Genomic DNA, 22,524 nt, shown 5'->3' with positions numbered 1-22,524 from the left:
ATCCAACCATACTTAGGTTGATTTTAGGAAGGAAAAGATTCAGAAAACCTATGCTGGTGTTACTTCATCACATGACAACCAATTCGGAATAAATGACACTAAAAGTCACAGAAACAGGCCTGCTTTGGTTTCATTGGTGCTTAACTGGAATTTCTTCTCTCCATATATGTCACTTTATTCACAGCAACTGGGAAATGGCTAAACTTTTTAAAGCAGTTTTACAAAGGCACGCACAATGGTGCTGTTATAAATGAAATATAATGAAGGATGAAAGCTTCCCTGTGTCACCCATTAACAGATGATGTTCCTGGGCTTCATTTCCCAATGGATTGTTTCTATTTTCTGTAGTTTTACTTTTGTTGTCTTGCATTCTGTGCTGCAGAATCAGCCAATTAAGGTAAATAAAATTACATTGAGTTCTTAATTCAGAACAAATAAAGCTTCCTGCTTACTTAAACCAATAAAAATTGTCAGCTAGAGAAGACACAGAGCACTCATTCTGACCAAGGTTTCAGGGAGTAAGCTACACACACGAAGTGATATAGAAACAGCTAATCACTGATAACACTGCCAAGGACTGTCTGAGCATTATTATTATTACATTAGCATCCCTGGCTGCTCAGAAACATGATCCATGGGGTATACATTTCAATGCCTTCTTGTGACAGCAGTTTTTTTCTGCATTACCATTACAAGATTTGTCTATTTTTCACATGATTTAATTAAACATTACATGGAATATGCTGAGCACAAGAGAGATTCTTTCTTATTCATTGTTGGGCCTTTAACTGGGCAAGTGACAGCCTACCACCTGACTGACAAACAAACCTGAAACTAAGGACAAATTCTGTCCATGTTTACAGTATTCCCCGTAACACATAAAAACCAGCTGAGATTAAGGCATATCATGCCGACTTGATTGTCTTCATATAGTGGTGACTGCTGATCTTTTCATTCCATAAGCTGCCAGCTCTGAAACATGCAGATTTCAGTAAATGTTTAAAACAGTGAGTACAGGAACTTCTGTGCAAATGGTATCACTATCAATTGTTCCAAATTCTCAAAAGACAAAAAACACAGTGGGCCATAATTTGCTATAGCAAGGTAGGTAATCCTACCATTAGTTAGTTACACTTGCTCTTATATGTTTAGCTGCATTTTTATTTTTACATGGCAACCTGCTGAAAGTGGAAGCTGGTAACAATGTAATGAGGAAAATTGGGACCTGGGACTTGAGTGAACAAGGCAAGTAACCGTCTACTTGCTTAGACTATCAGAGTAAATTATTGCAAAATAAATAGCAGCAAGGCTGATCAGCAAGTGTAAATTAAAGGGGGTGAATCCAATGTCAAATCAGGTACAGAAAGAAAGAAAGCAAGGGGAAGAACAACTGGAGAGTGAGAGAAAAGGGATGGCAGGAATAGTAAAAAGAAGCTGTTAATTTTAAATTCTTCAAATCTCCAACATCAATTAAATCCTAAGGAATGAGGTTTCTCATTTGGAACAGTTAATTTTCTGTGCCAGAGAAATTTACATTGTTAGATTGAAATGGAATTAACTTTCTGTGACAAATGTAGCTTGTACCCACCATTCAAGTATGACAACCCCACCCCATTCAAGGCATTTCAAAAGTGAGGTAAAGAGCAAACAGCATTTTCACAAAAGCTAATAGCAAAGAAATGAAACACAGCAGCAACTTTTATTTAACTACACATCTGCCCTAGCCTAAAGTTGCTGTAGCATTTGTCCATAATTAATGGTTAGCTACATTAGATTCACTGTTATTTTAGCAGGATATTGTGAACAATGTTGTTACCATCTCAAAACAAATAGAGTTTATGTTTGGAAGATGAATATTGGCAGGAGAAATTTGCAAATAATTAAAAATACATTTAGTATTTTCATCAAACACAAAATTCTAAGAAAACCGATTGAACAAATGTAAGCTTATTATAGTTTGCTTGTAAAGAGGTTCATTAGCCTCAAGCAAAAAACAGCAAATAATCCTCCAATTCTGTCAGCATAGGCTGTAACAGTGTTTTTCAGTCCAATTAACTAGCAGAATATCAGAACTCTTTTGGTTATTCCTTTATTCTGTGTCATTCGGAGGAAGACAAAGAGGACAAATTGGATGGTAGCAAAGCAGGCTGCAGATAACCTTAATCTTCCTTTCCGACACCTTCTATAGACCAATCACTACCTACCTGGGGATGCCTGAGGAAATCTACAGCAAATTCTGACTCAGCGGGTTGGCAATGATTGAGTTCTGGCCTGTAGACATCTTCAACCACAGGGGTAGCAATGTCAAGTCAGTCAAGTTCACCACATGGCCAAACCTTTAGGCCATAGATTGCTGTTCCTGCTCTTCTATGCCTTTTCACCCAATAAAGTAAAAGCTGAAAACTGCAAGTTGGTAAGCGAGAAAGCAAAAAAAAACTGCCTTTAATCTTCAGGCTCATTCTAAGATAACACAGGCATCTTCAACAACTATCAACCTGAACTGCACAGATGCAGAGAGGGTTTCCAATGCACTGTTAAACAGAACAAACTCCTTAGATAAAAACAAAAAAACTGCGGATGCTGGAAATCCAAAACAAAAACAGAATTACCTGGAAAAACTCAGCAGGTCTGGCAGCATCGGCGGAGAAGAAAAGAGTTGACGTTTCGAGTCCTCATGACCCTTCGACAGAACTTGAGTTCGAGTCCAGGAAAGAGCTGAAATATAAGCTGGTTTAAGGTGTGTGTGTGGGGGGCGGAGAGATAGAGAGACAGAGAGGTGGAGGGGGTTGGTGTGGTTGTAGCGACAAACAAGCAGTGATAGAAGCAGATCATCAAAAGATGTCAACAACAATAGTACAATAGAACACATAGGTGTTAAAGATAAAGTTGGTGATAATATCACCAACTTTATCTTTAACACCTATGTGTTCTATTGTACTATTGTTGTTGACATCTTTTGATGATCTGCTTCTATCACTGCTTGTTTGTCGCTACAACCACACCAACCCCCTCCACCTCTCTGTCTCTCTATCTCTCCGCCCCCCACACACACACCTTAAACCAGCTTATATTTCAGCTCTTTCCTGGACTCGAACTCAAGTTCTGTCGAAGGGTCATGAGGACTCGAAACGTCAACTCTTTTCTTCTCCGCCGATGCTGCCAGACCTGCTGAGTTTTTCCAGGTAGAACAAACTCCTTCCTCATTTTCTCCAAGGAAAAGCAGCTGCAGGATGAAAAGGCCTTGTAAGGTTTTCACAACACAGAATTCACAAAGCTCCAGGGAATTACTAAGATAAAAGCAGAAGATTCATAAAGACTCAAAATGTTAACTGTTTTTTTTCTCTTCAAAGTGCTGTTAGACCTACTGAGTTTTTCCAGCATTTTCTGTTTTTGTTAGGGGAACACTAATGTCACTCATATGGCTGTACACACAATTCCATGGCCTTCTTGAACCACAAAGAGTTGCACTCCATCAATGAGCAATTAGTCATTAACCAGCAATATAGAATTGTAAAGTCTAAAGGCAATTTCCAAGCGCTGTCATAGCAACTTAATTTCATGATACTCATCTCATGTAGGCTACTTAAAACAGAATGCAGACTGCAGAGATAGCTCCTGGGGGTTCAGACTCATGCCTCTACTGAGGTAGCCAAAAATAGTAGCTGAATGAAGATACAGTGAGACTCCAGCAACTCTCAAGATCATCATCGAACACGCTATAGGCATCTTAAAGCAATACTTCAGCTCAGGTTTTGCAGTGTCTTACATTAAAGTTGTCACAAGTTTAGGATCTTAGCCATTTTCTTGGATACAGAGATGCTAGCCCATAGTGTGTGAGTTCCTTCAGTATGGGTTGTGCCCATACTTCACACATACTGCAATATCTAACTATACAATAGCATAACCCAGCAGGGTAACAATCCTGCAATCTAAACTGCCAAATTTTTCACAGGTTTTTCTTCAATTCCTTTGAACTGAGGGAAATGCTTGGTGAGATAAGGTCACACACAAATCATGATGATATTTTATTCCATAGCAAGCCAACATGCAGAGCATCAGTTATGATTAAATTAATTTAAATCAATCAGTTCAACATGTCACAGCATAATAATACAAAGTAATTCACATACTATGCTCCCCCATTTCAGTCAATCATTATACTTGATTGAAACAAGTAATTCCTAACTCCTGCATTTTGCTGTAAACTTGGTCAAAATTTGGTCCTCACAGTTTTCTGTTTCCAAAACTTAACTACCTGTGTCTCTGACTGTGTTTCTGTTTTTTTCGTGTCTCCCCCTGCACAATAGCAAAGAAGACACTATCTCAACCAACTCCTATTGAACAATTGAATGTTAATTGCTAATGAATTGCTTATGGTTCACAGTTCTTGAACGTAGCTTGCATTCATATATTAATAACCACTTTCAACTCTGTATTTTTAAACTTGAGAAAATATACTTGGCATTAAAATCCCTTATTTAAAAGTAGTTTCTTTTTTCAAATCTTTTCTATGGAATAGTGGTGGAACAATCTCAAAGTTTGGCAGTAGCCCTGCCAATGTTGTGGAAATCACACCTGCTGTATAATTAGACCAGGGGCCAACAATGGAGTACCTGATTGTCCTCTGCAGAAATCAACTTCATTGATGTCAGTCCTTTGATCTCAGAAACACCTTACTGTGCACTATAAATTGGATGCTGCTGAAATCAAGTGAAACGAGTTTTGCGCTCTTTTTGGGTGCTCCCCCAATGGTAGAAGTAAGTGAGATAGTTGGTGGATGGGTGTCAGTGGAGGCCTCCTGGGATTGAGGTGGTCCTTTGCCTCCTGTGCTTGGTCATAAAATTGTCCTTCAGCTGTTGTCAGTGCATCCACTGCAGCAATGACTGGCAGTTCCTGATTCCTTTCTATCATATGGACCCTCACCTTTGTGGTGCTGACTGGAGGTGCAGGGTGCGACATTGTCCTTTTTAAAACTTCATTCATGGGATGTGGGAATCGCTGTCAAGGTCAGGCCATTTATTGCCTTGAGAAATTGCCGGCGAGTCAATTCTTGAACCACTGTAGTAAAGGTACATGCACGTGCTGTTAGATAGGGAGTTCCAGGATTTTGCTCCAGAGAGGGGAAGTGCAATCAATATATTTCCAAATCAACATGGTGAGTGGCCTGGAATGGAACTTGCAAGTGGTGGTGTTCCCATTTGTCTGCTGTCCTTGTCCTTCTAAGTGGTAGACATCATGGGTTTGGAAGGCGCTGTCGAAGAAGCCTTAGCAAGGTGCTACAGCTTGTCTTGCAGGTGGTGTACACTGCAGTGACTATGTGCCTATGGTAGAGGGATGAATGTTTAAGCTGGTGGTTGGGACACCAATCATGCAGGCTGCTTTGTCCTGAATGGGTCAATCTTCTTGAGTATTATTGGAGCTGTACTCATCCAAGCAAGTGAAACATATTCCATCACGCTCATAGCTTGTACCTTGTAGATGGTGGAAAAGATTTAGAGGGGCAGGAAGTGAGTCACTCGCCACAGGGTACCAAGCTTATCATCTGATCTTGTTGTTACAGTTTTTGTGTAGCTGGTCCAGTTAAGTTTCTGGCCAATGGTGACACCCAGAATGTTGATGATGTTGATGCAGATAGTCACTGCCTGGCACCAGTGTGGTGCAAATATTACTTGTCACTTATTAGTCCAAGCCTGAATGCTGCTGAGTACTTGTTGCATGCAGGCACATATTGCTTCATTATGATGAGTTGCGAATGGAACTGAAGATTGTGCAGTCATCAGCAACATCCACATTTCTGACCTTACAGGAAGACCATTGATGAAGCAGTTGAAGGGAGTTGGGCCTAGGACATTATCCTGAGGAACTCTTGAAGTCCTGGGACTGAAATGACTGGCCTCCACCAAACACCTTCCTTTGTGCTAGGTATGACTCAAATCAGTGGTGAGTTTTCCCCGATTCCTATTGACTTCAATTTTACTAGGGCTCCTTGATGTCACACTCAGTCAAATATGGCCTTGATGTTAAGGACAGTCACTCTCACCTCACCTCTGGAATTCAGCTTTTTGTTTATGTTTGGACCAAGGCTGTAATGAGATCTGGAATTGAGTGGTCCTGGCAGATCCTAAATTGAGCATTGTTGAGCAGGTTATTGGTAAGTTCTGCTAACACTGTCATTGTTTCCATCCATCATTTTGCTGATGCTTGGAAGTAGACTGATGGGTTGGAATTGAATTTGACCTGCTTTTCTTGGACAGAACATATCTGTGCAATTTTCCACTTTGTCGGGTCATTGCCCATGCTGTAACTATACTGGAATAATTTGGCTAGAGGTGCAGCTAGTTCTGGAGCACAAGGCTTCAGCACTCAGCCAGGATACTATAACAGCCCATAGCCTTTGCTATATCTAGTGCGCTCAGCTGCTTATTGATATTTCATGGAATGAATTGAATTGGCTAAATATTGACTTCTCTGATGTGTCCATGTCCAAATGCAGCAAGACATGGACAATATCCAGGCATGGGCTGAAAAGTGGCAAATAACATTTGCACCATACAAGTGCCAGGCAATGGCCACCTCCAATGAAAGAATCTAACCATCACCCCTTGACATTCAATGGCATTACCATCGCTGAATTGCCCCACTATCAACTTCTTGAGGGTTACAATTGACCAGAAATTTAATCGGACTCGCCATATAAATACTGTGGCTACAAGATCAAGTCAGAGGCTGGAATCCTGTGGTGAGTAGCTCATCTCCTGACTCCCGAAAGCCTGTCCACCATCTACTAGGCACAAGTCAGGAGTGTGCTGGAATACTCTCCACTTGCCTGGGTGAGTGCAGCTCTAACAACACTCAAGAAGCTTGACACCATCCAGGATGAATTGGCACCCCTTCCACATTCACTCCCTCCACTGCCAACGAACAATGGCAGCAGTGCTTAACATCTACAATATGCACTGCAGAAACTCACCAAGGTTCCTTAGACAGCACCTTCCAAACCCATGATTGCTACCATCTAGAAGGTCAAGGGCAGAGGATGCATGGGAACACCACCACCTCCAAGTTCCCCTCCAAGACACTCACTATCCTGACTTGGAAATATATTGCTGTTCCTTCACTGTTGATGGGTCAAAATCCTGGAACTCCCTTCCTAACAGCACTGTGAGTGTACCTACACCACAAGGACTGCAGTGGTTCAAGAAGAAAGCTCACTACCACCTTCTCAAGGGCAATTAGGGATTGACAATAAATGCTGGCCTAGCTAGCGACGCCCACATCCCGTAAGTGAATTTTAAAAAACTTATGGCTGAAGTTGGTTATAAATGCTTCACCTTGTCTTTCACATTCATGCTGAGCTTTGCTTTCATTGAGCATTGGATGTTATTAGTGCCTGCTCCTCCCATTAGTTGTTTAATTGTCTGCCACCATTCACTATTGCTTTGATTGGATCCATTGGCTGTGAGATCATTTAACACCATCCATTGCATGCTACTTCCACTGTTTAGCATGCATTTAGTCCTGTGTTGTAGATTTATTGGGTTGGCATCTCATTTTTAGGTATGCATGGTGCTGCTCCTGGCAAGCTCTCATGGACTCCTCTTTGAACGGATTAGTGCCCTCGCTTGATGACAATAATAGACTGAGAGACAGCAACTCATCCATGTCTGCTGTGTTATGCCCTGGCTGGCCTGTACTCCCTCGGCAGCTAGAAAGATACTGAAGCTTCCTTCATCCATAGCCATGGACAGCCATTGAAAGATTGTGGCCCCAAGACTTCCATGGTACGTGAAAACTCATTAGAGATTCTCTACTGTGAAAATGACCTTTGTCATGGACAATCCAATTACCAATAGACTGAGGTGGCCAAATGTTCTTTGGTGGACTTCATCCAGGTAAGTGGTTGTGCACAACTGCAAAGGTTCAAGCTGTGACTGCCAGATCTTGCAGGGCACATGGCATCAATGTTCTCTTTAAGCAGCATGTGTATGCGACCCCACAGTAATCCAGAACATACTGCACAGGGAATAATCAGGCCATGCACAATCACCATTGCCTCTGAGATGCGCACATGCCCAGTCATGCAGCATTCTTAAAGGGACAATACAGAGCAGCAAACAAGCTGTACACAACAAAACAGAAATTAGAGCGAACATTGTTTGGCATACCTTCCAATGACAGCAAGTGCTCAGATGGTATGCATCTGTTTAATGCATTTCCCATGGGGTTCCTCCTCTGCCACCGCCACATGTTCCTGCATCCAAACTGTATGATTCACTTATTTACACCTTCCTCAAACTGACTATCTGAAATCCTTAGGCTGGATGATGCTGTGTTGGTTTTTGCCATATGTGTACTACATGATGCAACATGCTGTGTGGTATCGGCCTGCTAATTTTGACAGGTTGGCTGTTTTTTGGAGGTTACCTATAGAAGCAGAGCAGTAACATTTGTTAGAATGCTGGATATCAGACATCCCTTCATCTGGTTGATATAAATGCTGCCTAGTTTAACCCTGACAGCCTTCCTCAAGCTAGGAAACTTTTCCCTCATCTGGTCCCATGTCCTTCGGGTATTGTGCACAATATTAAGCCATGGCCCTACTTGCTCACAACCTACAGGTATTGTTTTTCTATAGGGGATGGAGGGATTGGGGCCATGGAGTTGTCCTAGCATATCAAACAGGGAAATCTTCCTTTCATGAACACTAACCTTCAGTACATCAGCAGTAAAGAGAGATTCCCTGTCCAACCACCTGTGGTCAGTAAGAAATTTACAGCCCCTTTAGGATCTTCAGCCCCCCAGAATTCCATGAACATTACATCCAAACACCCCATTGCCAACAGGCTCATACTGGCAGGTCCAATTCAGGCTGTGAGCTTGATGAATATTTATTTAAGCCAACTTCAGGGAAGCAAGCATGGTCGTCTTTGCATAATTTGGCCATCACATTGTAATTTTGTGCAACACTTACATACCACAAATTTTGCATCACTACAAAGCATTTTGACATCAAAGTATGTTGTCTAAGTAAGCCAAGTCTTAGGTTGGCCAAGTAAGCTTCCATAGAGATTTCAAATGGAGATACAAGGCCATGGTTAGTTTTTACACTAACAGCAAAATAATGAAAATACTATGGAGACAACTTTAATTTTAAAGCAGTCCCATTCTCCCCACAGAGCTCCCCCCTTCCCACCACCTACTCCCCCCCCCCCGCCACCCCTCCCCCCCACCCCCATACCTTTCCCAATGATGCTGAAATTTGCTCCTTGATACAGTTCCAAATGGTGGGAACTCTCTAGTAGCTTGGTCTATTTGAGTCTAAATAGCTAGTGGCACCAAACTTTGTGATCTTGTGTGGATGGGAGAAAATAAAATTGAGCCTGATCTTACCACACCTGAAACACAAAAATACAATCCCTAGTAGGGGATTACTGGACAGCAATCAGGATGAGAAGCTGACGTTGCTTTTTCTCTCCTTAGTTCAAGCAAATTTTAGCAACCCAAGAATTATTCCTAGCTAATTCACCCAGACCAAGGATCAAACTGGGGCTTTCTGGGCTTTGCAATGATTCATTACAGAGAGAATCAACTTTAGCTTTCAAACTTCTAAGTGTTCCCCTGGACCACCCTTGAGTTTCTATTATTGGTAAACAATCAAACAAGACTTTACACATTCTTCTAGCATTTGGCTGTCTATTAGCTGAATTCTGCCCATGTACTGAAGTGTGTACTTGCATTGTTCCACTTTTCATCAATTTAGCATTACTGGTGCAGTCTACTTATATAGCTCTCGAAGCAAGCACTAGCAATATAATGATAGCATAAAAATAGGAGTCCTGGTAGTGAATTAATCCTATTCCTCTTTATGATATTGGGGCAAGGAAACATTTACAGTCATAACATATTCATATACATTATTATATATTAACAATATATAAATAACAAGGTCAAAATGACTTTAAAGCTGGAAAATTCTGAATCATAAAATCCAAGAATGATACAGCACAGATATTGCCTTTGTCCATAATACCAATATTTACTTTTCATGTTAAACAGCAGACATAAAATTTATAGGATTCCATAATTGCAACGAGTTGCACATTTCACATATTAATATCGACAACACTATATTAATACATTTAAAAGATTCATTTCTGTGGGTATAATTCCTGAAGTACGTAATCCAGTTTTCTTGTCCTTGGCACCCACAAGATTTGCTTGTACAGCAATAAAAATCCTTGTACTATGTCCTTGATGCCTGCGCCCTGTCATATCTGTTGGAAGGGAGGCAGTGAGATAAGACAGAAACTTACTGTAAGCTCCTTGGAACTACGAGTTCTCCATTATATCATCATCTTGGATGCATTGACGCATAAGATGTATCAACAGATGATAATAAGAGCAATCTCTTCGAATATGGGACACATCTTGTTAACAATGTACCTTTTTTTCCTCCAACTCTTTTGCAATTATACATATCAACCCTTCCATGACCAGTTCATAGATACGTGCTATTCGTTTGAACAAGAGCTTTGTACTAAATTTTTGCAGGTGCAGCAGAGACCTTGGCCCGAGTCTGCTGCTGATTTTTTTTGTATCCGAAAACAGTTACAGTGTGTTGTTAAATAAGCTCTCAAGGTCTTTCAAATGGGATAAATGTGGATGAGAGACGGCTTCTCGGTATTCTGTCTGCAAGAGGGGTGAGTAGTACTTTAGTCGTGAAAATTAGCTGGACATAATTCCGAACATAGAATAATATCGATGTAAAATTAGACAGCTGACGTTAATGTATTTTATTTCATCAATAACGTTTGATGACTAGACCTAACCTAAGAATAGATGTGGTTAGATGAAACTTTATGTGATCGCGAAACTATTATTACAGTTAAAATTTGGCGTAATGTATTTTTTCTTAGAGTTAAGATATTTCAACATAACTTTTTTTGAACAAAATATTTTATAAAGCGCATGTCTGTCTCAAGTGAGTTTTATTTTGGGGCACCGATATGCTGTATCGTGTAGCTTAAATTTTATATATACTTACATGGGTAACTTTCTGATTGAGAAAATCTTCGATTTGCTATCGAGACTAAAATATAGCAGCTTGAAATAGTAACCGATTAATTGCTTGTGTAGATCTATTCATTTTTCAATGTCATAGTCCTGATAAGATTGGACTATCCATTCAGACTTTACAGTTGACTGATTCTCCTTGTCCCATTTTAACAAAGGCTTATAAATGGCTTCATTAAAGGATTACACAAGACTTCCTTGAATTTCGCCTGTACTTGTTGTTCCTTTTTCCTATGCACATACCTCTTTGAGAATTTGGTCTAAAGAGGCATAGGGCATGGGAAAATGGGGCGATGGAGACTCCGTCTTCTCCTCATCGCGGACCACGAAGAAAACGAAACCTATATCGCAGCATGTCGTCTTCAATCACTTTGCCTACGTGGTGTGTACGTTGTTCTTTTTCAATACATTACTTTCAAAGAAAATCGAACTATTGAATCTTATTTCCTCATGTTTCTATTCATTCCTCTAATAAAGTCATCAATATTCAGATTCGGTGCCTACGTGTTTTCTCTGTTTCCAAGTAGATTTTCATATCGGGTGCAAATCGGAAGTCATAAAACTATACTGAAAATATGTGCTCATTTATTCAATATCGGACTGATTAAACCAACTGAGACTATATATATTTTTAAATAATTATATTTTAATGCAGAGATTTGTCAAATATGTCAGTAAATATATAGTTCACTTCAGAATGAGTCACTGTCAATTACGCAAACTAACACTTACATCAAGAAATCCTGAGCCCAAATATAAAGGTACAAGTGTTGCTTTACATGTATGTAGCCACAATTATGTTAGGTTTGACATGCTTCTGTGTGTCCAATATTTAAAGGCCGTAAATTTAAAACTGAAAACTATGCCTGGTAATAATTAATACTAAAGTTAAGCAATCACTGCTCAAGCTCAAAGAAGCATATTAAAGTTCACAGCTGTATTTTTTTAAATGGCAGTGAGAGAAAAGCACTGAAAATAATCCCATCAAAATCTATGGGAGGAAAAAGCGAGCTGGGACTGTAAATTAGATGTCAGGGCTGTATTCAAAACTCGTCTGAAGGAATGTGTAGGTAATACAAAGACATAACAGTTCATTTAGCAGCAGCACTATAAACTGCACAATTTATAAAACTTAATTAGAAAAGCAATAGTATCATCATTCTGGCCCATCGCTCTAAAGGAAGAGTCCATGTTGCACTCTATCTTAAATTAAATACAATAAATGATCCCTTTTTAAATTGGAATGTGTTATTTTTTGGTTTAAGCCCTTCCACGCCACTCCCCTACCGCCCCCTCCCAGTGATATCCCCTTTCATCCCCTTAGGATGGTGCTGACTAATGCATTGATTCTGATCGCAGTCCATGGGCAACTAGCCAGTAGCTGCTTATACCTCGGGTTTAAATTGGGGTGTTTTAAGCGACCAACTCCTAGCAAATAGATCTGCCACAGCATTTAGCTGGCAGCTCGGAGTAATCTTGCCACATTCCCTAAGTCTAGCAAAAAAAGGATGGACCTGGCTGCCTGCAACAAATGCAACAATTTTTACTCAAGTTATTGCTGACAGCGGGAAACCTGCCTTTTCAGTATCCACGACACCAGCACCGCATTAAACGCAATCTAAAACAACTATTACTCTTGCGTGAAGCTAACGCTGTTTGATCAAGGGGTGAGTTGGGTGGTGCTTCACAACTAAGCCTTATTCTCTCTTCGCTGAGGGAAGATTTTGTCCGTCTAACAAAAGCATAAAATGTTCTTTATAAATTTATGTAGGATTTGGTTACACTGACCCACCGATTAAATAGTTCCTCCTCCCTCTTGTCCATGCACAGGCACTTTTGAGCAGCGATAATACAGAATATGTTGGTAACACACTGTCAGTGAATCCCTATAAAGGGAATGCACGCTGACATTTGGAGCGTGTGACCCATTCCTTACGAACTCTACAAGCATTGAGACGGGAGTTCCCGGTAATTTTCTGTGTTTAGATTTGCAGTTTTTTAAAAATTTCATATCCAGTAACCATCAGCAGCCACAATCCTGGTTGACTTCCCCTCTAACGAGGGGAAGGACATACTTTTGAAGGCTGCCCCTCCGACCCCCTTCATACATTTGACTTTCCAGATTAAATGGGACAGCTTTCACCTTGCACCGCGAGTGACTTGGCTACCAATTGTGATTACAGCACAATTCCAAAACCAATTTTTTTTAGAGACTTCAGATTTGGTTAGTCATAATCTTCTACAATTATATTAGCTTCCTTAATGGAAATGAATATTAAACTGTCAACATTTTAATTAACAGTTCGTGTCCTGAGGAGAAGATTCCCCCGTGGGATGAAAAAGTAGTTACCACCAGACCTCAGTGAATTGGACTCAGTGAATGAGTTCGACTCATTCAGCTCTGGCGGTACCAGCAGGAATTACATGCAATATATAGACCTAGGCCCAGAGTATTTATTGGTGAAAAACAAAAAACTGCGGATGCTGGAAATCCAAAACAAAAACAGAATGCTGCCAGACCTGCTGAGTTTTTCCAGGTAATACTGTTTTTGTTTTGGATTTCCAGCATCCGCAGTTTTTTGTTTTTATCTCAGTATTTATTGGTGGTTGTTTGACGGGATAACACAGAAGAAATAGGAGCAGGAGTAGGCCATGCAGCCCTTCCAGCTTGCTCAATCATTCATTTAAGATTATGGCTGATCTCATCTTGACCACCAACACCATGCTCCCCGCTTCCCCACCCCCAAATCCACATTCCTGCCTGTTCCCCGTAAACCTTGATTTTAGGATTGGTGTTAGGTTTACGCTTTATGGTGAAGCGTTCACAGCTAAACTTTCCTATGTGCAACTAAATCATAAACTGATAGTTATGAATAGAGTTTACAATTGGTTCCAATGTCTCACAGAGTAAAAATGATCTCCCCCCCATTTTTGTGCGCACACAGAAAATCAAGATTTGTGTCTCCCAAAACACTCAATGAAAAAATTGCTAGCTGGCAACGTGTGCACCTAATACATTTTATCCACTGATTCAGAAGATTAAAACAAGACAATTGTGACAATTTGTAAAAAGTCCTAACGCGCAGAATATTATGAGCTACAAATTTTCTGGCGATTAATGAGTAAATGCTGAAAATAAGAAGCAAACACCAACAATGTTGGGAATCTTCCTGAGTAAGGCCCACATTCGGGCTGACACAATCTGGAGAATATGGTTGAACTTTTCCCATTTATTCCAAGCTGAACTTTCAGCTGGATTCACTCAAATATTTCATGTTAAAAATGCTACTGGTTTCTGCAAACGTTGAACAGAACCTTGTATCTGTATACCCAACTCTCAAACAGCTTTTCTGGTTAAGAGAAATGCACCACGCCAAAAATACCACGTGGAACAGTATAATTGCACCTCAGGACTCCTCAGATAAAAACAAAAAAACTGCGGATGCTGGAAATCCAAAACAAAAACAGAATTACCTGGAAAAACTCAGCAGGTCTGGCAGCATCGGCGGAGAAGAAGAGTTGACGTTTCGAGTCCTCATGACCAGTCTGTCGAAGGGTCATGAGGACTCGAAACGTCAACTCTTTTCTTCTCCGCCGATGCTGCCAGACCTGCTGAGTTTTTCCAGGTAATTCTGTTTTTGCTCAAGACTCCTCACTGACCAGTGACTTGGCTTTTCAAGTACGTATTTCAGCCACATCCTGAAAATAGGTTCCAATAAGATTAGTGAAACCACAGAAACAAAACTCCAACATGTACTTAATTCTGCTAAAACACAAAAATAAAGCATTATTTTGAGAAGTCGCTAAGATTTGATACTTTTACAATGAAATTGTAAGAATAGGTTTAAAATATTTTGGCGATGTTTGGCAATCTGAATACCCACACATAGACACTACATTATACGTGAATAAGATAGGAGTGTATGCTGTTTAGTCTGGATCAGTATTTCTGCGATTCGTTTTGTTTACATTTCATGATTTGTCCCAACACCTGATTAAAGTATCAACTCAAAATTTGCTTTACTCTATTGGGTCATTTCTTTAAAGGAGACTTGATCTCGGCTTGAGCTTTAAAATGATCGAAAATATGTGGGTCCTATCGGGGGTAGAAATTCGGTACATGTTTAAAAGCTACGCTCAATTATAACGGTGATTCTTATACCCTCAGTAACTTGATATCCATTTGTGGCTGTTTTTAGGCCTCTGAGGTTTTTCTAATTAGAGCTGATGCAAGTTGATTTGTATATAAACGTGGAGCTGTAGTAATGATCTCTACATAATTGGAAAACATTGCAATTGCAATTACAATTGCAGCCTGAGATTTTAAAATGAGAAATCTTATTTTTATTTTATATAAAATATCGACACATCTATTGCCTTCTATTTAAGACCAACATCTACTTGGATATATCTGATATTGCATGTCACTTTAAATCTGATGTTCTTTAATCTAGATATGAAAGTAACTTCATAGCAAAAAGGGTCACCTCTGTCCTTGCGTTTTTTAAAAATTATTCAAAAGCAATACACCATGATTCAAGACTGCGAGTGAGAAGATGCATTTTCCATTCCGTAGTACGTACCAGCATTGTCCGTACGAAATAAATGCAAATTTCCTGGAAATTCGAGTGTCATAAATTTTATTTAAAGAATCAGAGTCAATAAATAATATTTGCAGAAGTGAGCATATGGAAACGGACGCAATATGGTCAAAAAGTACGAAAACTTTTTCGATCATTTTGTTGACATGGTTGAAATAAGTGTTTAAAAAAGTCGAAAGGATAAACGCGGACAACTACAGCCACCAGCCTAGCATCCGTGGTGGGAAACGTTTTGAGACAATGTGGGGAAAAAATAATTGGCATTTGAAATGTATGGGATAATAAATGTAAGTCAGAACTAATTTGTTAAAGGTAAATCGCCGTTGACTAACTTCATCAAATGGAGTGGATTGATGAGGCTAGTGCGGTTGAAATGTATATGAACCTTCAAAGGGCGCTTGACAAAGCACCACATAATAAATTAGGAGATTAAAGGGAATTGAACAGTTGTTTTTCAGATTGGAGGAGGGAAGCCCACAGTGATGTTCCCCAGGGATCGGAATTAGAACCACTGCTCTCGTATTAATGATCTGAATGTAGGTATGGGCATAATTTTAAGGTTTGCAAATGACACAAAAACTGCGAAATGTAGTAAACAGGGACGATCAGAGTAACAAACTCCAGGCTGATATAAACAGGCTGCGGAATGGTCGATGAAATTTAATGCTGAGTAATGTGAAGTGATTCATTTTTACAGGGAGACTGAGGAGAGGCAATATAAATTAAATGGGTGCAGAAATAGAGAGAGTTAGGGGTGTATTCACAAAAGTATTTGAAGATGGCAGGACAAGTTGAGAGAGCTGCTAAAAGGCACACAAGGGGTGTGCTATACTGTCGGAAGAGGCTGTCTGGTTGAGATATTAAACTGAGGATTGTCTATCCTCTCCGGTGGATAAAAGATGGAGGAGGTATTATTAAAAAAAAACAAGTGATGACCATCACTAATCTCATTGCTGTTTGTCAGAATAGCACAAGGCCGGTCCTTCCAGCCTACCCTGGTTCCTGATCCCCTAGGTCTCAACTTCTGAAAAACTCATCTTGTTTAATTCCCTTCCCTCCCAACCTATGCAATCCTTTCCAGCCTGATATTTATGTGGCCCCTGACTCTGGTCTCTTGTACACCACCCCTCCCCCCACACTCCCTTTGCCCCATTATTGAAGACTGGGCCTTTAGCCATCCTGACCCTAAACCCTGGATTTCCCCCTCTAAGCCTCTCCACCCCATTCTCCTGCTTTGAAACACATCTTAACATCTTTGATAAGCTTTTAGGCATCTCCCCTAAGATCTTTCTTCGGCTCCATAACATTTATGTGAAGTGCCTTAAAGCGTTCAAAAATATAAATACAGGTCGCTGGTTTTATTTTCCAATCTGACATTGCCCCTCCTCCGCCCCATTCCATTTCTCTCTGGATAATCTATTCTTTTATATTTTTATATATAAAAGTTGATCTTCACTGACAGAAGAAAGCACTTATAAATCATTAGTGACATTCAGCTGGTGCCAAATATATTCATCGTGAAGTTGTGTTCATAACTGATTCGGTGAAGAATAATCACTTATCATTTCATTTACGATGTCAAGAAAAGAGGGACGCAGAGGAAACTATCTACTCCACCATCCTTCATCTGTGAAGTACAGGCACTTGCTCGGCAAAAAAACACCTCGGTCATATTTCAGCTGCTGGTGAGTGACAGCTATGGGTCGCCCTTCGATCCGAGGCATAATTAGCTCCTGTCACGAAAGTCTATTTCCACAGTTAAAAACATTAGCAAATTAAGTCATTATGTCCCAATAACGACCTTAATATAAAACGTGATAACTAAGCACAATACAGCCACAACTGAAAATGGGAAATTTATGCGGCACATGTTTATCAAATCCCGAGTATTCTTAATACTTTTAACCAGAGTCAATGGCAGCTTCTGCGCCTGAGCTAGTCGCTTTCGTCCAGGATAAAAGACTGACATGCTTTAAAAAGAATGTCGATTAGTGTCTCTTGAATTAACCCAACTGATATTCGTAAGGAACAGCTTGATCTGATTTAGCAACTACTGCTGCCCTTTTGAATCGTTACGGATTCCCCTTTGCTATAAATGTGTTGTGTTTGGGCGCTGTCAGATAATCGTGTCTGTGATGGCCTGGCGGTTGGATTCGCAGTATTTACCCCGAGTTAATTCATCACCAACACTTATCGTTATATTGATAATGCCATTTTATTTCTAGTTGAACTTGGCGCCACATCTCGATATCCTCAATTTATCACGTCGTGTATTCATGCCTCTTCTGTCGAATGTTACAAGGGACTGCTGGTGAGTCAAACTCTTGTTTATTGGAATCCTCGCTTTGATGTAGAAACAAATTTACTCATCAGTGTAAGGAAACGTCCCATAAATACTCGCCCTTTCTAAAACAGCTGCAGCTTTCAGTCCTGCTCGGCTCTAGCGATGCTGGAAGGCGCATTCTCCGTGGAATGGCTGGCACGGAGCAGTCGAAGACTAAACGAGCCTGGGCAGAATCTAGCCCAGAGCCAGAACCTGGACAGCCATCCAGCTCCCAGCAGCAAAGCGCTTCAAGGTGAACAGGAGACAGGGCATCGTGACCTGTGCAGAGCAGAGACAGCACATGACAAAGACACAAGGAGCCACATTAAAAAGAGCGGCAGCTCAGTAACGAGTAATAACCAAGGCAGCAAATCTCCACACACAGCTCCTGAACTCCTCGGTAAGTAATGATGGGTAAATTGAATGGAAATCCTGCTCCTTGTTAATGAACTAGTTTCAACTTTTACCTACATTTCCCCTGGGTATGATCGCTTTTTCTCGCCCTAAACTTCTTTTTGATTATTTTTGTTATTTCTCAAGTCCTGGGCAGTTTTATTTAGAGGGTTCACACTAATCGGCGTTTTGTACATTACAATAGATTTACTTTTTCCTTCTAATCAATCTGGTAAAATGGGCTTTGGGGCTGCTGTCTTAACCAGATGATCCCGCCTCAGTGATTGTGTGGGGTCCTTGCAAATCCCAGAGTAGCAGAGTTTTGGAAAGTGCACTTAACCAGGAAAGTCAATGAATTGTCGACAGAGAGCAAGCCTCAAGAGCATGGTTTGAACAGACACAGTGAGCTGCATGTTTGCGTTTCTGTACAGAAGCCGGCGCCGCCTGCAGAGTTAGCGCCTCCGGAGAGATGGACAGTGACTCCAGGATCGAGGATTGGGCTGATCGCCGGCGCCTCCGAACTGTCTTCACCGTGGAACAACTGCGCATACTCGAGCTGAGTTTCCATTGTCAGCCATACCCGGGATCCGACCAGAGGCGGAGCCTAGCTGGAGAACTTAACCTATCAGAGACACAGGTGAGAACAGGGCTTTTCCCAACACACACCCCACCCACCCCGCCACCTTCCCCATCTCAAATTTACATCTAACCATGTCCAAACCAAACTCCCGAGTCTTTCTTTTAAACGTACCCCTTTAACGTTAGCCAATTAAATGAATGGGAAGCCAACTAACTCATTTGTGGGCTTCTCTCTTTAACACTTTATAGCCAACTTTTCCAAAATAAGGGAGAGTTTTCTTCCCAATCTGGCAGCTGACTTACCCAAGATAGGGAATCCTGCTATTAAACAGCGTGATGCATTGGTTGGGTAGTGTAATGATACACTACAGGAAACTCCTAAAGTGCTCCCATAGAAAAATAGGGAAGACTTTTCTCCTCCCCCTCCCCCTATTTGCACACAGCAAGTTCTTTGATCTCAGGTATGTCTTTGAAGGAATCGGAGCTCTGATGAAAGTTCATCACCAGCCTGAAACATATCTCTGCTTCTCTCTCCACAGATGCTGTCAGGTCTGTTGAGCATTTGCAGCCTTTTCTGTTTTTATTTTGGACTTCCAGCATCTGCAGTATCTTGCTTTTGTATTTGTTTTAGAAAAGAGTGGCATTGTTTTTCTTCAAGGCAAATGGGCAATCTTTCCACATTTAAACATCCAGCATTCTAGCAGTGGATCAGTAAGAGGGACTCAATTTAAAAAAAAAACCTCCCAACCACTGTAAAACAGCAATAACAACAAAAAGTACCAGAATAACCGACAGACAGGTTATAGTTTTGGTTGAGGGCCTTTTGTCAACAGATTCTCATAGGATCTACACTTGAATGTTGACCTAAATTCCCTCTTTATAAATACTGTCAAAACTACCATATAATTCTAGAATTTGCTGTTTTAATTTTACTGCATATGGCATGGTGCTAACTACAAATATAAAACAGCCAAGAAGGAAATCCAACTGATTGGCAAGTGAACGTGGTGATTAATTTCTGTGTTGTTTGAATGTTTTCATTGATTTAAATGGAGGTGATTAACAGTTCTCATTTAGTCCTCCTCGCTAAACACCATTTCCCTCACCATACACATGCACCGCCCCCCCCCCCCAACCCCCACCTCGAAGCTATTTGATACTTAGGTTTTAGTCTGATGTGAACTGCTCTATTGCTGAGCCATTCTGTCCCTGTGATGATACCAACAACTCACCCCCATTGCTACAGCAATCGGGTTTCCCATTTCCAAGGACTGCTGAATCTGAAAAAAAACCCTCAAAATTCTCCTAGGTCCTTGTTCCCAATCTAATGTAGTCATATTCCATGGTTTCCATTATTAACACTCCTAGGTCTTTATCTCTCCAGTGCTAATTCACTGTAGAATCCACTCCTCAGTCCTCCCAGATACAAACATCTTATCTTCCCATTACTGCTGCATCTAAAAATAATACTTAGAAACACAATAACTCCTTCCAAAATTCCCACACTCCACTGCCACCATATCAGTGGTCCCACAAGCCAGAACCCCTCTTTTGTATTGATATTCCAACACTTTCCCAACCTTCTGCCTCCCCCTGTCACACATGGAATGTGAAACTCAAAAATGACCTCACCCTATTTTGAAAGTAAATCTTCCATTTAAAAGCTAGAATCTAAATGTTCAGAAGGTTTGTGCCCAAATTCACAATATATTGGCAAACAGTCCCACTAGCAGTATAGAGTCTGAAATTTACTCCTGTCACTACATGTACACACAAACATAAATTTCAAGGTTATAATGTCACTAACACTCCCACAATGATCTGTAGTAAAAATATAATTTGACATATGTAATTACCATTAATGAATAGCCTCATAATAGATTACATGTTACATGGATTGGTATCTTGTTGGACCCTGAGGCTAAAACACCAAGATCATATATTTCCATCTCTGCCTCAGAACATCTGCTGCTAAAATCCTTGTCCATGCCTTTTCTACCTTTAGAATTGACTATTCCAGTGCTTTCCTGGCCAGCCTCCAGTGCACATAAACTTGAGCTCATCCAAAACTCTGCTGACCATATCCTAGCTAGCACCAAGTTCTCTTCATCTATCACCTCTTTGCTTCCTGATCGACATTGTCTCCCAGTCTGGTAAGGCCTCACTTTTAAAATTTTCAACTTTGTTTTGAAGTCTACTGCTCCACCATCCCCCCCAAACTCCATAGCCTCACCCCTCCCTATCTCTAATCTTCTCTAGGCGTATAAGCCTCAATGATACTGGCTCTCATTCAATTCTTATCCTCAATTTTTATCTTTCCGTTATTGATGGCTTTATCATAATCTTTCTGTGCCCTAAGTTTTGGAATTCCTTCTCTAAACCCCTTTGGCTTTTTATCTCTCTTCCATCTAAGATGCTCCTTAAGCTTAGTCAAAGAGGTAGATTTTTGATTGTCTGTCCTATAACCTTATTTGGCCTGTTGCCCAATTTTGTTTGATAATGCTCTTGTGAAGCAACTTATAATGTTTTACCACATTGAAGGCTCTCTGAAAGATAACTTGCTGTAAAGGCAACATATCCTCTGAATCAGACAATGAAATCCCATTGGAGATCTGCTAATGGTTTGTTAAAAACAAAGAATTCTTCTATTTGCTGTGTATATTATGGTGACCGATTTCAGCAGATAAGCTGCTTTAGTCCCTGGGTTATGGAGGGGAAAAGGTCAGCTTGAATGATTCAGTGACCCTTCCTAGAAAATGTCCAGTAGTGTGAATTTTGTGTAAAGCAGGATCAGACTTCATTGCATACTCCCCACTTCAGACCCACAATATTCTGCACAGCTTCTGATGTCAAACATGTTATTTACACACTTTCCTACAAAAGGCACAACCCTACAAGAGTTGTAGGGGGCGGGCATGCAGGAAGGAAAAACTTGTAATTTGTGCTCGGGTACTTCACATGGCTCCAAACCAGATGGCTTATTTATTGATGGTGATCTGTCATTTTATATCCTCTTTTAGGTCAAAACCTGGTTTCAGAATCGCCGAATGAAACTCAAACAGCAGCTTCAAGATGCTCAGGCTGAGGCCTGATTAAGTCCAGATTATTCCTTCAGTATTTCTCTCATCCATATATCTCCATTCACAGTCTGTATCCCATGGCAGATTCCAGCTTCCTTCCTCATTGTGCCAAACTTGGACCTCAACAAACCCAGACTTCAACCTCTTTACCACATCTTGAACATAAGCCAAATTTACCTCAGCTAGGTGCAAAAGCTGCTGGTTGTCGATTCCATCCATACCTCAGTATCTAATAAAGGAGTAAATCTACAGCAGCATAAGATTCACATCAAAAGGAATAATTATAAACCTTCATCATGCAATATATTATAGTATATTTATTTTTTCTCGTATTTTTGCAATCATATGTGGCATGTCATTGCATTTATATGTACTAAATCATGATGTATTGCTAAATTTTCATAAGCAATCTGTCCCGTACAATGCAGCCTAAATCAAGTTGTGCTACTGAGGGAAAATGCATTGGTTTGCACTA

General features: G+C 40.5%; 1 protein-coding gene across 1 annotated transcript; it reads left to right on the top strand.

Annotated features, from left to right (window-relative positions):
• The first annotated feature begins 18,120 nt into the window (after positions 1-18,120).
• LOC121289680 (homeobox protein vent1-like) lies at positions 18,121-22,061 on the top strand. Its single transcript, XM_041209304.1, has 3 exons — positions 18,121-18,397; positions 18,822-19,027; positions 21,990-22,061. The coding sequence occupies exons 1-3, from the start codon at positions 18,121-18,123 to the stop codon at positions 22,059-22,061; spliced, it is 555 nt and encodes a 184-aa protein (XP_041065238.1).
• Positions 22,062-22,524: the final 463 nt, after the last annotated feature.

This window comes from Carcharodon carcharias, chromosome 17 (genome assembly GCF_017639515.1).
Source record: "Carcharodon carcharias isolate sCarCar2 chromosome 17, sCarCar2.pri, whole genome shotgun sequence".
NCBI lineage: Eukaryota > Metazoa > Chordata > Chondrichthyes > Lamniformes > Lamnidae > Carcharodon > Carcharodon carcharias.
This window is presented reverse-complemented; position numbering and strand designations above follow the sequence as displayed.

Coding starts and splice junctions, on each gene's coding strand:
- LOC121289680 (XM_041209304.1), top strand. CDS start 18,121: ATGCTGGAAGGCGCATTCTCCGTGGAATGGCTGGCACGGAGCAGTCGA. Junction 18,398..18,821: donor CACAGCTCCTGAACTCCTCG/GTAAGTAATGAT, acceptor GTTTCTGTACAG/AAGCCGGCGCCGCCTGCAGA. Junction 19,028..21,989: donor TTAACCTATCAGAGACACAG/GTGAGAACAGGG, acceptor ATCCTCTTTTAG/GTCAAAACCTGGTTTCAGAA.